Consider the following 13559-nt stretch of genomic DNA (forward strand, 5'->3'; position numbering starts at 1 on the left):
ATCGCAATTAATACTCACCATACACCCACACTATTGTCGCATTGAGCATTTCGAAAGCGACTTTCTCTGTTATCAGCGATCTTGATCTTGGAAGAAATTATTTTGTTTGCGGTCTCAATTTAAAAAATACCCATTTTTTTCTGCTATTATAAATAGATGACACATTTTTGCAGGAACCTTGTCATTCCATGGCTTTCGTCTGTCATCTGTATTTTAAAGAAACTTACGTGTCGTCTGATTATGATTCACGGATTGTTCGACATTTTATATCCCGGAGAAAGTGTCTTGATGAAATGATGTCGATCGGATGCATCTCACGTTTCGTACCAGCCGTTTCCGTGGTATATAGCTCCCCATGGGGTTTCGTCGCGCCGTAATACCGCCGTGATTTTTACCAGCGATAATACCGTTCCTCTTTATTGTACGTTACAAGATAGATTGCGCGATTTTTCATGATGTTGGTGAGTAAGGCGAAGAGAACACTTCGATTTTTCGTGTCTCATTTTTCAATTGAAACGGGATGTTTCGTTGAAAGGTCCAATTTTGAGAATGTGCTTTAAAAATAAAGAAAGATTCACGCGAACATAGTGCGACAAAAATGTCCAGAAAAGCTTTCAAAAATACAAGCTTTAATTTTAACATATCAATAATGAATTGGAAAAATGAATTAATAAATGTATATGTCGGTTCAAATTTTAAACATTTGAGAAATATTTATGTAAATCTTGATTCTGTATAGTAATTTTTACAAATGGACGATAATTATAACATAACATTAATTATTACAATGAGATAACGATAATTTTTATAATTGTAATTGACAATTCCTTTTAACTATTATTACAATAATTAAATTATAGTAATGGTAACATATAATTTTTATTACAATTATCATAGTGTATCTTTGTTGTAATGTTTTTTTTAAAGATATTTATTACGTAAGTATAGATATTAGTATATCATCTTTCAGAAACTTGCTATATTACATACCCTAATCAAATATCACATTTGCCTCGACTGATCTCAGAAATTGCGAATTGCAGAAATACGCGGTTATCTTAAGTGCGATATATTGTCTCGTCACGGCCGAGCCACCCATTCAAGCCGGGGTGAAACCGACAAATGTAATAGGTAGTTCGGAGCAACATACTTCCTTCAGTTTCGTCCGACCAGGATTAACGCAAACGTCATTCGCATTCGCTGGGCCCAGCTCTCATCAATCGTTCGCCTCCAGCATCGGCAATCCTCAGCTAATACAAAAGGTTCAGCCAAGTATCGCACAAGCCCTCGCTCAAAGAAATCCAGGCTTAGGTTCGTGCTTATATTATAGTAAACAGTACACGCAAAAGTCTTTTTTCGTACACAAGTATTTTACAATTCACGAGCGATCATAACGACATCCTTTAGTGATTCCTTAGCGTACAAATCGGAAGGTCTCGAATTCTTTTCTCTATTTCTTTTTCCTATAATATTTAATAAAGAAAATATTATTAATCTAATAAAGTCAATATAAATGTATTCATATGACTTATCTAATACCTCGTCTATGTTTTCATGAATACTGCGAGATACGCAACTCACAAAAGTTGAAAAACATAATTATAATCTAGAAAGAGAGAGATTGAGTGAACACAACTTAATATATACGTTTCAATCGTTGTGTAGGATATTACGCGAGCGGAATCCTTCCGAATTTTGTGCCCGGGCCCGGACCGTTGGTGTATGAGGCCCAGACGGATCCCGGGGTCGCATTAGCGTACGCCCAGCAACCGCAGCAAGCGTATTTGCAAGCGTATCAGCCGAACGCAGCGATTTATCAATCGCAATTGGCGCAACTGCTCGCCCTTCGTCAGGCACAATTGGCACAGGCTCAACAAGGACAGCTGCACACGATTCCATCGGAACAGGTAGGTCTCATCATGCAGAAACAAAAGTGAACACATTTAGAATATTTAGACGATGCATTTACAATGTGATATGAGACCTTAATTATTTTTGAAAAACATACATACATTTTATGATATATTTTTGTATGTAATATTTTTTGACAATACGGCATACTTGCCGATTACATTACAGTGATGATCGTATATCACATAATTTTATTTTATCGACGAGCCGTTGAATTATTTATACATATACCGAAATAAAATATATTAAATTATAATAAGTCATTTGTTTGAATAGTACTAATTAAATATTTTCTAAATATACAGATATATATATATACACATTTATTTAGTACGAAAACCGTTTTAATTTAATTTAACAATAATTTTTTTCATTAAGTAAATACAATATTTATTTGCTATAAGTAATTGTTGAGTTGACACTATTCAATTAAATATTTATTAAAATTTGTTTCTCAAAGGTTTTTTCCTATGCATAGTAAAGGATAATAATTTTCATATGTGGTTATTAAACGTGATTTTTGTTAATAGTAATTGTGCACAGGTGTCTGAGGCTCAGTTACAGCAGAAACAGCAAACGGAACAACAATCGCAAAATTTACTGGGTATCGCTTATTCATCCGCCCCATCGGTCGCGCGCGTGAAGGTCTCTGGAAATGGATACAAGTTCGATTTCTGATCCCAAATATTATAGCAATAATACAACGTTTATTATAACAAGAACAATTTCTGCTGATATAATTTTTCAAGTACAGAACACATGCATACATATCTATTTATTATTAAAAAATTATATAAATAAGTTTTATATAAACGTATTTTTAAGTATTTTATATATTAAATTATATTAAATATATTAAATTTAAAAGTCGTAATTAGAAAGTTATTTTGTATAAATAATCAACTGCAGTTCAAAATAAAATTTGTAATAGATGTCTTAGCCAATAGGTTCTTACATAAATATGATATGCTAGGGCACACAATATTAGAATACTTATACAGACATTGTTATCTCGGTATGAAAAAAAAATAAATTCCGCTAGGCCCCGGGGGGATTCGAACCCCCGATCTCCTGTTTACTAGACAGGCGCTTTAACCAACTAAGCCACGGCGCCTACGAATTCTTTTTCGACCTATTAACTCCATAAGTATTCTTAATTATGCCTTTATCAAATTTTATAACTGTATCGATTATATTATATTATATTATTAATCAGAACATAGTTCAGGTCACAAATTATTCAGTTAACTGTATAATTGACAAATGCATAAGTACAGAAACTCTGACAAATGTCAAACGGAAGACACGAACAGGATTGCAATTATAAATGAAGGATTGAAGTCGAACTAAAAATTTCACACAATAATAAGCGCGCGTAATCTGAACTTAAAAATAACATTGTACCTATTTTTTTTTCTATATTAATTTATGCTGGATATATTTGATATAAGACACTTCGTTTTGATTTGAATCAAAAATGGGAGAAAAAATAACAAAAATAAACCTCCCCGACGGGGAATCGAACCCCGGTCTCCCGCGTGACAGGCGGGGATACTAACCACTATACTATCGAGGAATTTTTATTTAGGCTTCTAAAATATACGACTTCTAGGAAATTACAATAAATAGCTGTGTATAATAATAAATATTCATAATTAAATGTTTACGTAACTGTGAAACATTTAAAAATAATTTAAAATTTTCATTCAATTGCGTCATTATTCATCATATTAACGATGGATGTTCAGCCAATAAAGTTGAATCATTATATTCCGCACTAACAATTATTAATTAAAAAAAAAAAACAATAATAATAATAAAATAATAATTCTGCTGTATTCCGTCTTGTAACAAAAAAAAAGGATATTCAGTAGCAAAAATAATTCCCATGATCTCACGCAGTCGGTAGGACTCGAACCTACGCTCCCAGAGGGAATCTGATTTCTAGTCAGACGCCTTAACCACTCGGCCACGACTGCTGCACGGAGGTATCTGTTGGAAATACAGATACCATGTAGCATAAATATTTCAATGCACCTCAAGAGTATTCATTTTATTAATATTATATATATGAATATAATATATGTGGTATATTATACTGGCTCGATACTAATTGTAATTTCAGATCCACGATATTTAGTGTCATTCACTTCGGTATTTGTGATACGAGAGTATACGAGGATGCGTTTTTGCGTCATTGAACGGCGTCATTGCAAAAAAAAAGCAAATAAAAATGGCGGTAGCATAAAAATTCACCGGAAGCGTTGACAAAAATTAACGATTGACCCCGACGTGATTTGAACACGCAACCTTCTGATCTGGAGTCAGACGCGCTACCGTTGCGCCACGGAGTCTTGGCGGTGACTCGCTGCCGAGTAAGGAATACATTCATATCTCGATATGATCAGATACTGCGAATGATCTCATTTCTTATTACGCGTCACTGCATTCCATGAACTTTACATCGAACGACAATAAAAATGACTCTTATACTTTTCCGGTGTATTAAAGTGATTCTGTATTCGGTGAATGAAGAACAAGTGACCCTAATATTGCTCTTTTCGTTCGAAATACACCGTGTGTGTACACACTATCCCATAAAGTTCTTTATTTCTCTATTCAATTACTTAGATTATTTTATGCCTTTTAATTTATAATATTTATACTGCAAGGAAAATAAAGGATCGCTCTCGTGGGCATACATCTTTTAAGCTTCTCCGTTTACTCCGTTTATAGAATAGAGTAATATTAGAAATGGCTTTAAGAATAAATCAAATTAAATGACAATGAAGTCAACGCGTTGCAAATAAAAGACCCCAAATGGTTGACTTTCTTTATATTTTCTCCACATTTTATGCATTATGTGTTATGTATTACGCAAAGTGCTGTGCTCCAGCCTTAACATTACCGTGTCACGGTCGGATCTCGGATCCGTTTGACGCCAACACCGCTAGCGGCGCTTATAGATAGCTCGACTCGAGTGTTCCGAGTGTACGGCGATATACCCGCCTATACGATCGATACGTGAACGCGCGCTACTGCGTGTCCCCCGCTCCGCGAGGAACGGTCGCATGTGTGCGTGGCGGTAGAAATTGAACGCGCTACATCAGCCACATCGCCATAGCGTTTACACGCAGCGCGGCGGCGAGGCGAGACACGACGCGAGGAATTGGTGCGCGATCGTCGATCGCCGTCACCCCAGCTCTCGCCGGTCGCCCAGACCCGGTGACGAGCACGTGGTGCGTGCTCACATCCCGCATGCGAGCACCGCGTTATCCGGACGGCATGCGACGGCAGGAGGTCGTACGGCGCGGCTGCTCTCCCTACGTTGAACAGAGTTTCGCGCGGGTTGTCTCGCCGAGCCCCTCCTGCTGCCAGGGTAACACGTGGCACAAGGAGGCGGATCTCTCTCCACTCTCTCGGCTCCCAAGCCGGCCGGCTTGCCGGCGATGTTCTATCATACCTTGACTTTCGCCCGTGAGGAATTTTTTCAACAGGAACGCATGCGGCCGCCCGTAATCTCACGACGCCGCCGATAGAAGCGCTGATGTCAACAACGCCGACCTACGTGCGTTACATATGTACGTGTGCACGCACGAGATTATGTACTGGGTGTATCGTGGAGTCGCGTGGACGATTGATTCTCTTCCGCAGAATCGAAATCAAGTGGCATGAGCTGATTTCAACGTATCTGTATGTGAATACAGAGAACTGTATAATATATTTCTTTAGAGAAATTTGATATTGTAAATATTAGATTCGTTAATGATTAATATTTATTTTGAGTATTGAAAGCAATGTTATTAATACTCGAAATAAGTAACTAATTACTAACCAATTCGACATTTTATTAAGTATTACAATATATTTCTCCAAGGTTTATAGTTCTTATAAAAATCCAAATTAATACTAGTCAACTTGATATTGAAAATTACTTATTTTGAATACTACAAACATTAAACAGTATAAGATATACCATATAATAATATTACGTATATAGTCTGTATTTATCATATATAGTACTGACTGACCTTTATAAAAATTTAAAAGACGGTGATTAATTATTTATTTTAAATATTGAAAGCACTGAACAAAATAAGTAATTAATCACTATCTTCAACATTAAATTTTTGTAAGGTACATTCAGTACAGTAATATGATAAATATAGACTATATAGATTATATGTTATACATATAATACTATTACATATCGATTATATTGTATGAAACGGTGTTTTATAAGTTAATGCGTTTGCGTTTAACTTCCGATGAATAATACACATTTAATAAAGCAAGATTAATAAGATGTACAAAAATAATTTTTTTAGTATGAAACGAACTCTAAAAACACAGAACGCGATTAGTAAATAATTGTTCGCATAATAATATATTATTATTCATTAAAAACTATAATCGTAATAAGAATTGCTAACAATCTATGTAAAGTTCTCCATAATAAATACTTTGTTCAAAAACTTTAATATAGTATATCCGAACTTTACATAAAATAAAACTTAGTATCTCACGATACAAGACACATTTATACGATATATTTATCGCATTAAGTGCAAAGAGATCAGTAGGCATTCGATTTATCCTATTCATGACTCGTCAATTACGCGAACTCGACTTTTCTGCCGCGTCGTCGTAAATGTCAGCAAGACGTCATCGCGTACTCCAATGTGTCGCGCGAGTCACCCTGTATATGTACGTACACACTGCCTCGTTGCAGGTAAAGTCCCCACTCCTGCCCGTAAGCAGCTTTAATTTTAGGGGAAAACGTAATAACGTTCGATCCGTTTGGGAGCTGTTCCCGCGGTGGCGAGATTACACGACTCGCGTGTCGCATAGTTGAATGTAGAACGCGAGGTCCGGCGAGCAACTGCACCGCGGTGGAAACCCGCGGTCGAAAGTCGGCATTCGCGTGCGTCGTCCCAGTCGGCAGCAGTGGCGACGGGCGACGGCGGCGGAGAATCGCGCGTTATTAATGCCGATTTTGGGGAAAAACGGTGTCACTGTCCCCGTGGACGACGGTCCCGCCGACTCCCGCGAGGCGAGCACGAGAGACGGGCCGCGCGTCGGTCGCGGCCGCGCGTCGCCGCCGCGCGATAGGGATTCGTGCTGTGCCAGCGCGGCGGCTTGCCGGGCCCGGTAGCCCTGCCGAAATTTCCGTCCATGCCGGAGTCAATGAACCAATAAGCGGTGGAAAGAGATCGCCGTGGACCAATGGGGTATGGCTGCGCCGTGACGACGCTTAGAGGCCCGCGCGCTCTTCCTCAAAATTGTGTCTTTCCGATCCACGGCGAACAGAAGCGGCCAGGAGTTGCGAGCGCGGTGCGGCCGGCTGCGGCCACGCTCCTTGGCCCTCCTACTCGCTGTTGCTGTGCTCCTGCTCGCCGCTCGGTTAAATTGTTGATTATGTCCATTCTGCTCGTTGACTGCAGATTATTCTCGTGGGCCACGTGTAAATTAGCGTCTAGAGGACGAGCGGGGGTAACCGGAACGATAGGCCGACGAGGAGTCGCGTTTAGCGCTGTGCGCGTAATCGAGCACTCGATCGCATGTCCTGGCTACCTTTCGGTGCTGTTTTGAAGGGAGTGGCTTGTAACATTATGACGTAGCGTATGGGGACGCGTTACGTAAGATAAGTAGCGATATGGCAGATAGACTGTGCAGCGAGATATGACGAGGACAAAGCACGTTCGTATGCTGAAAGAATTTCTTTGTGAGATGCCTATTCAATCTGTCAAACATCTGTAACGCATTAAGATATATTAGATTAATTAGATTAACCAAGTTGCCAGTACTCTGTATATGTATACTGCATACATTTACTATGTGTTTTATTATTTTATTTTAATATTATTAATAGTATTATTGATATATTATATGTATGTATCTCACAAATATTAGTAAATTCTTTTTTTTTTTTAATTTCAAGACTTAATCCTTACAGCGAATCTTTTACGCTACCCTGAAATAAAAATCTTAATCAGGCTTTGAGAATTTTTCTCACGTTATGATAATAAAATAATAGTTGACGTTATAGTAATGCTACGCAAAAATGACTAATTAAATTAATTAATTGTTATAACAGTATTAATTAAATTAAATTATTAATTTAATTATAGTCACAAAATTGTGTACATGTATCAAATACAATATAAATATACATATGCTGATCCATTGTGACACATGTATAGTTATCATGACTACGTCGGTAATTTCCATCAAGCGGAAATGATTTCGGACGAAAGTAGGTACCATAGGTAATACAAGAACGCGTACACCCGGACGACTTCCTCGCTCCGCGTGCTGCTCTGGTGCGAGGAGGGGCCAAATGAGACAACCCGCGCGAATGACGCTCAACTGTACGAGAGAGGAGAAAGGCCAATGTTCATGCTACCCTGATAACGCACGGCCTATGGGATGTGAGCACGCTTCGCACTTCATTGCGGTCAAGGAACTAGAAGAAGAAGAATACGTAGACGCGTTAGATGAACCTATCTTATATGATGCAGGGACTGAGATAATTAATGAGCGTTTCTCCGTTACAGTCTACGGTCGATAGTCTGAAAAAATTACTGAAAAAAAGAATCTAGTAATATACATAGTATATAGTTACTATAAATGTTGAGTAAAATAATTTTAATCAAACGTTCGGTAACTAAACACAATTTTACTATAATATTTTAAATATTTAATAATTGTTAGCAAACTCTCTGTTGATTATATTATTATGTTTAGTAACACTTACTACGTTTATTATTTTTATTATAAAAAATAAAATCATTTTTTGTCATTTTAATTGAATGTTGGATTTGCTCAACATTTTATGGTTGTACCAGTCTCTTGTTAGTGTATAGTCTGCTCGTATTTCAAGATCGTTTTGAGATGCTAATCTCATACGGTTTTGTGATTATAGTTCAAGATATCTTCAGACTGTACTTAAAACAGTTTTAAATAAAAAATATGAATACCGTTTTACGTCTACATACGAATATGTCGAAGGAATAATATATTTTACTTCTTGCCTCTAACCTTTCCTTGTTCAAATGAAATTAAATTTTCGGTTGCAGTTTCCACGGTTTACAATTGGACAATTATGAAAATACATTTCATAATTGTCCAATTGTAAGTCGTGGCAAAATAGATTTCATAGCTTAATGTATTAAGTCTACCGAATAACAATAATAAATAATAATCTAACAGTAAATAATAATATATTATTATATAACAATAATAAAAATAATATTGTTTGAATAAACAACAGAGCCATAACGTGCGAACATTTAATCGTGAAATATGCGCGCCAAATACTCCGATATGTGTGCAAAATTTCATGCGTTAATGTACTTGTGATTCCATATATGTATTACAATTATTTCGTGTATTGTTCATTAGTTTGCCAGCAATATTTTATTCAATACATTTCCACGTACATATCCACGCAGAACACAAGCCATCGTAACATCAAAATCTTCAAAATGATGACTGTCACGTTCTAATCAATTACGATTCTTCTTAACGTCATTTCGACGTAACTTGTTCTGTCTTGGATAATAATTTCATTTTATTTGTTACAATGCACTAATAATAATAATAATGATAATAACATTATGTGAAAGTTATAAACGTATGTTTATTAATATCCATTTATGACATATCGAGCTGCAAGGACGTGTTAATTGGGCGTGGTCCGTCGAAGCATCTTTTGAATGAAACCTGTATCAGGATACCACGTGGCCTCGGAGCACACTTCCGTTCTCCTTTTTTCTACGACGCCGATATTATTATTGTTATACTAAGTATATCAGCCGTGCGTTTCGTTCTCCCCTTGGCCGTTTTATAAAAGCGTTCAATAACGATCCTCTTTAACCGAAACGGGCAGGAATGGCGAGCCCCCGACGACAACAACATCAACAGGATCCCATCTGCTCGCAAGAGCATGGGGACTCCGCGAACGAGCTTCCGTAAGGAGCATACGTTCCTTTGCTCCGTACGTATTATATCTCGAGCTTTGGAATCCCGTCTTGTTCTCTCTAAAGACTCCCACGTCGCAGACAATATTCTGCATTGTACATCACTTCATCGAAAACATGCGCCAGTGATATATCGACGAGAGGAATGGAGTTGAATTAATTAAGATTTGCACACTTTTATGAATAAATCTGCTTGCATTTATCTCGGCTACGAGAACGTTCGTTTCATCAACGGTCTTGTTCTTCGCCTGGATGGTACATGGTCTATATTTTATATTGCGAATTTTGAACTTTTGAGATGTACCCAAGCAGAACGACACAGGTCATCATGACGCATCAAAAATTATATCAAAATGACTCCAAAATAATCGTTAAAAGTTATTTCCGATTCATTTATGATTCATTTTAACGTGATTTTGACGTTATTGTAGCTCGTTCTGCTTGAGTTATATGTATATAAACTATAGAAGTTCACAGAAAAGAAATTTGTCATCCTCAGAAGGAGACGAGCAAATCTAATTTGACCAAATACACTCGAGTGTATTACGAATACTTTTCTTCGACTAATGTTTACGCGAAGGTCGATTGTTCTCGACGGGCAGTTTTCTGCTCGTTCGACGAAGCGGAGCTCGTTAAAGTGGCCCTTTCCTTCCGCAGATGTCGCGCCTACAGAAACGGCCGAAACGTTAACCTACCTACTCGCGGCGCATGTTAGCCTGATAGGTGTGAACCACGGCGCCGCGTGCCGACGCAACCCATTGGACCTTCGAAGGAGACGCTACCATTGCGTCTCGTTAATCGCACGACGTGCGGTCCAGTGCGCGAGGCCGCGGTTACGGCGCGGCGTACCACCCGCAGGCGCGTGGGGCAGGAGAGGAAAAAAAAAAAAAATGGCAGCGGTGGGATTCGAACCCACGCCTCCGAAGAGACTGGTGCCTTAAACCAGCGCCTTAGACCGCTCGGCCACGCTACCGTCGCCGTCAGGGTGATCTGTTTTTCGGCTGTTCCCTCGTGAAACATTCCCGGGGAAATCAGAGTACGTTTTGTTCGTGATCCCCGTTCAACGCAATCATGGAAAACGGAGGGAAACGCGAAAGAGAAGCAGAGGGGGAGTTAATATTTTCTTAAATTGATATCGTATTTGAAAAATTTGTAATACATTAACTTGTTCGGAAAGCTCGTTACAAATTTTCTAGCTCAAAATAGTATTTGTATATTGCAAATGTTTGTCTCATGGCAAATCTAGCATCACAAGCCAGAAGCCCTCCACCACCTTCGCCGATTTTATCGGTCCTCTTTTCTTTCTGTAGGCTTCTAAACTTTAATTTGGTAAATGTTCATTACCGAAAATAACAGAAGTAAAACTCGTTGTGATCTTGTATAATATTTTCTCTTGTCAGTGAAAGCAGCAAGTCGCGAGCAGACTGTAGACGTAGAAAATATTTTGCATGAGATAAACATTTTTAAAACGTTCACGTACTTTGTATGTTGAATAATGTATGTTTTTGAAATATTCATTGTAAGTCTATAGACATTTGGATCAGAATGAAACCAAGTCTGGATGTTCAATGGATTTTCCGTGCTGTCTGGGAAAATTATGTTCCCGAATTTTCGTTAGTGAGCACCTATTTACTTTCTTATTCATTCTTCCGCTCTTTGCCCGCTTTCCTCCCCTTGTCATTCCTCTGACGAAAGAATCTGATTCATCCGTGAAGGTCGCATATAAATATACTTATGCGAATAGTATATCTTATACTGTTTCAAAATCTATAAAAAAAAAGGTGATCACTTTTCTTGTATAAAATGACGAAATATACGCATAATATATGTAAAAGTTATAAACGTATATGTAAAAAATAACTAAAATTCAATTCGACTTCTATAATAATAAAAATTCGATATTAAAGCTTTATCAAATGTGTATCAGATTTTTGTCAGATCTTGATATAATCCCGAACAATAAAAAATTCGTTCTGCTTCTCGAAAATCTCTATTGCTGGCGAAAGAGTTAAAATTCATCTTCTCAGCGGAGAATCAATATTATAACAATAATTTAGATTTGAAATATAACGTAAAAAATATAATTGTATGAGTTCTCGGCAGATCGGATCCCCATAAAATATCGGGAAATCGTTTCTGTCAATCGATCGGCATCATTCCGTCACATATACTCCCTACCCCCCGCGGACATTCTCGATGGATCGCGCTTGTATCTGGAGTAAGTGGTGAGTAAGTGATCCATATATAGACGCGCCCCCACGTTCCACCAATACGTATACGCACCTGTCATGCATATATACGCAGCGCGACCGCGGTGGAGCGCACTTTTTGTGCTTGAGCTTGAGCTACGGTGGAGAGTACTCTGTGTACGGTGTGTGGAGAAAATAATTTTCCGAAGAGGAGGCCCGTCGAGACCCGAGGATCCGCCATGCCTGGACGCCCACTCTGGCAGGTAAGCTATGTGCCATTTCTTGAAATCGGAACGCGATAAACGGACCGCATCGCCGCGTCTGTCTTCTTTAATCTCGTCCATCTTGAACTCCGTGACTTCACTGATTATTATTTTATTACATTTTATTAGACACACTTCATCCCGTGAATTATATTATGAAAAGAAATAATGTTTTAAAATTATTGTATTCTACGAATGGGAATAAATGAATATTGTTTTCTATGAGAAATAATATTTTGCTGTATTCTGCAATATTTCGTAGATCAAAAGACAGCTTTATTTAGGGATTAAAACGTTTATAATAATAAAATGCTTTTCATTTAATAGTTCAATTATTTCATGTTACATTTTAAATCTTAGTCGAAAACTCATATATACTTTATGTGATAACACAAATGATAACAAAATATTTTTTCTATAATATAATAATAACACTATAGATAAGAAATTAAAGTTACGAGACAATTACGGAGAAATATTTGGAAAAGGTTTGAAAATAATTTGTCTTTTTAACTTCTAATAAATTTTGTGCGGAACAAATCAAGATGCGCTTCAAAACATGCGTTAAACCTAATTAACAAGGTGATTAATTTTTTTTTATTTTGCGAGAAAAATTTTATAAATATCGCATAAACAAGATTCCTCTACATACTGCTCTCACATATTTTAAAAACTTCTGAAGTTTCAAGCAAAGCTTTTCTATTTTGAAGCGCTGACTCACATTACGTCAATCTGTGAGATTTTCGTCGATTTACGCATTAAGGCGTTCCTAATTTAGGAAACACTTTTAACATTATGAATCATCAATCGAAATTTATCATCCGTGCTTCCTTTAAGAAAGCAAATAATTTTCCAACGTATCGTCGAACGAGGAATGAATTAAAATACGCGCAAATAATCTTCTTCAGATATCAAATTTCAGAATAAGCAAATCTTTTTGCAATATTGTGTAAATCACGCAAGTAGATCGATAATTAATAATGCAATAAAAATACTATAATAATTATTATGTTGATTATACCAATGAAAATTCTTTTAAAATGCCGCTGCAATTTCTAATGAGAAACACGACTCTTTTCTCGTAATATGGCTACTCCATTTCGAAATAAAGTGATATTCCGTGACCCGAGTCCAGCAGCGGTCGTCGTGTATGCCACGGCGATCCAGAAATAAACTGAAAGGCACTCGGATTTGCCAAGGAAAGCAAAAGTTAT

The 13559-nt window shown here is 37.4% G+C and overlaps 2 protein-coding genes and 5 non-coding genes across 7 annotated transcripts in view; 2 read left to right on the top strand and 5 right to left on the bottom strand.

Moving 5' to 3' along the window:
• Positions 1-455: 455 nt before the first annotated feature.
• Positions 456-2662, top strand: LOC108771742 (uncharacterized). The gene is made up of 4 exons (XM_018537105.1): positions 456-461; positions 1044-1311; positions 1666-1907; positions 2455-2662. Exons 1-4 carry the CDS (start codon positions 456-458, stop codon positions 2587-2589), a joined length of 651 nt encoding a protein of 216 aa, XP_018392607.1. The 3' UTR covers positions 2590-2662.
• Positions 2663-2951: 289 nt separating this feature from the next.
• Positions 2952-3025, bottom strand: TRNAT-AGU (transfer RNA threonine (anticodon AGU)). Its single transcript has one exon. It is a non-coding gene; the product is annotated as a tRNA-Thr (tRNA).
• Positions 3026-3415: 390 nt separating this feature from the next.
• TRNAD-GUC (transfer RNA aspartic acid (anticodon GUC)) lies at positions 3416-3487 on the bottom strand. The gene has a single exon. It is a non-coding gene; the product is annotated as a tRNA-Asp (tRNA).
• A 321-nt stretch (positions 3488-3808) lies between these two features.
• On the bottom strand, positions 3809-3890 carry TRNAS-AGA (transfer RNA serine (anticodon AGA)). The gene has a single exon. It is a non-coding gene; the product is annotated as a tRNA-Ser (tRNA).
• A 303-nt stretch (positions 3891-4193) lies between these two features.
• Positions 4194-4265, bottom strand: TRNAW-CCA (transfer RNA tryptophan (anticodon CCA)). Its single transcript has one exon. It is a non-coding gene; the product is annotated as a tRNA-Trp (tRNA).
• A 6519-nt stretch (positions 4266-10784) lies between these two features.
• Positions 10785-10866, bottom strand: TRNAL-AAG (transfer RNA leucine (anticodon AAG)). The gene has a single exon. It is a non-coding gene; the product is annotated as a tRNA-Leu (tRNA).
• A 1340-nt stretch (positions 10867-12206) lies between these two features.
• Positions 12207-13559, top strand: part of LOC108771750 (muscle-specific protein 20) — a 30294-nt gene continuing 28941 nt past the window's right edge. Inside the window, exon 1 of the mRNA XM_018537114.1 lies at positions 12207-12345. Within this exon, the coding sequence (XP_018392616.1) occupies positions 12322-12345 (24 nt within the window). The 5' untranslated portion in view covers positions 12207-12321. The remainder of the gene's footprint in view (positions 12346-13559) is intronic.

The sequence above is a fragment of the Cyphomyrmex costatus genome, unplaced genomic scaffold (assembly GCF_001594065.2).
Source record: "Cyphomyrmex costatus isolate MS0001 unplaced genomic scaffold, Ccosl1.0 scaffold164, whole genome shotgun sequence".
Classification (NCBI taxonomy): Eukaryota; Metazoa; Arthropoda; class Insecta; order Hymenoptera; family Formicidae; genus Cyphomyrmex; species Cyphomyrmex costatus.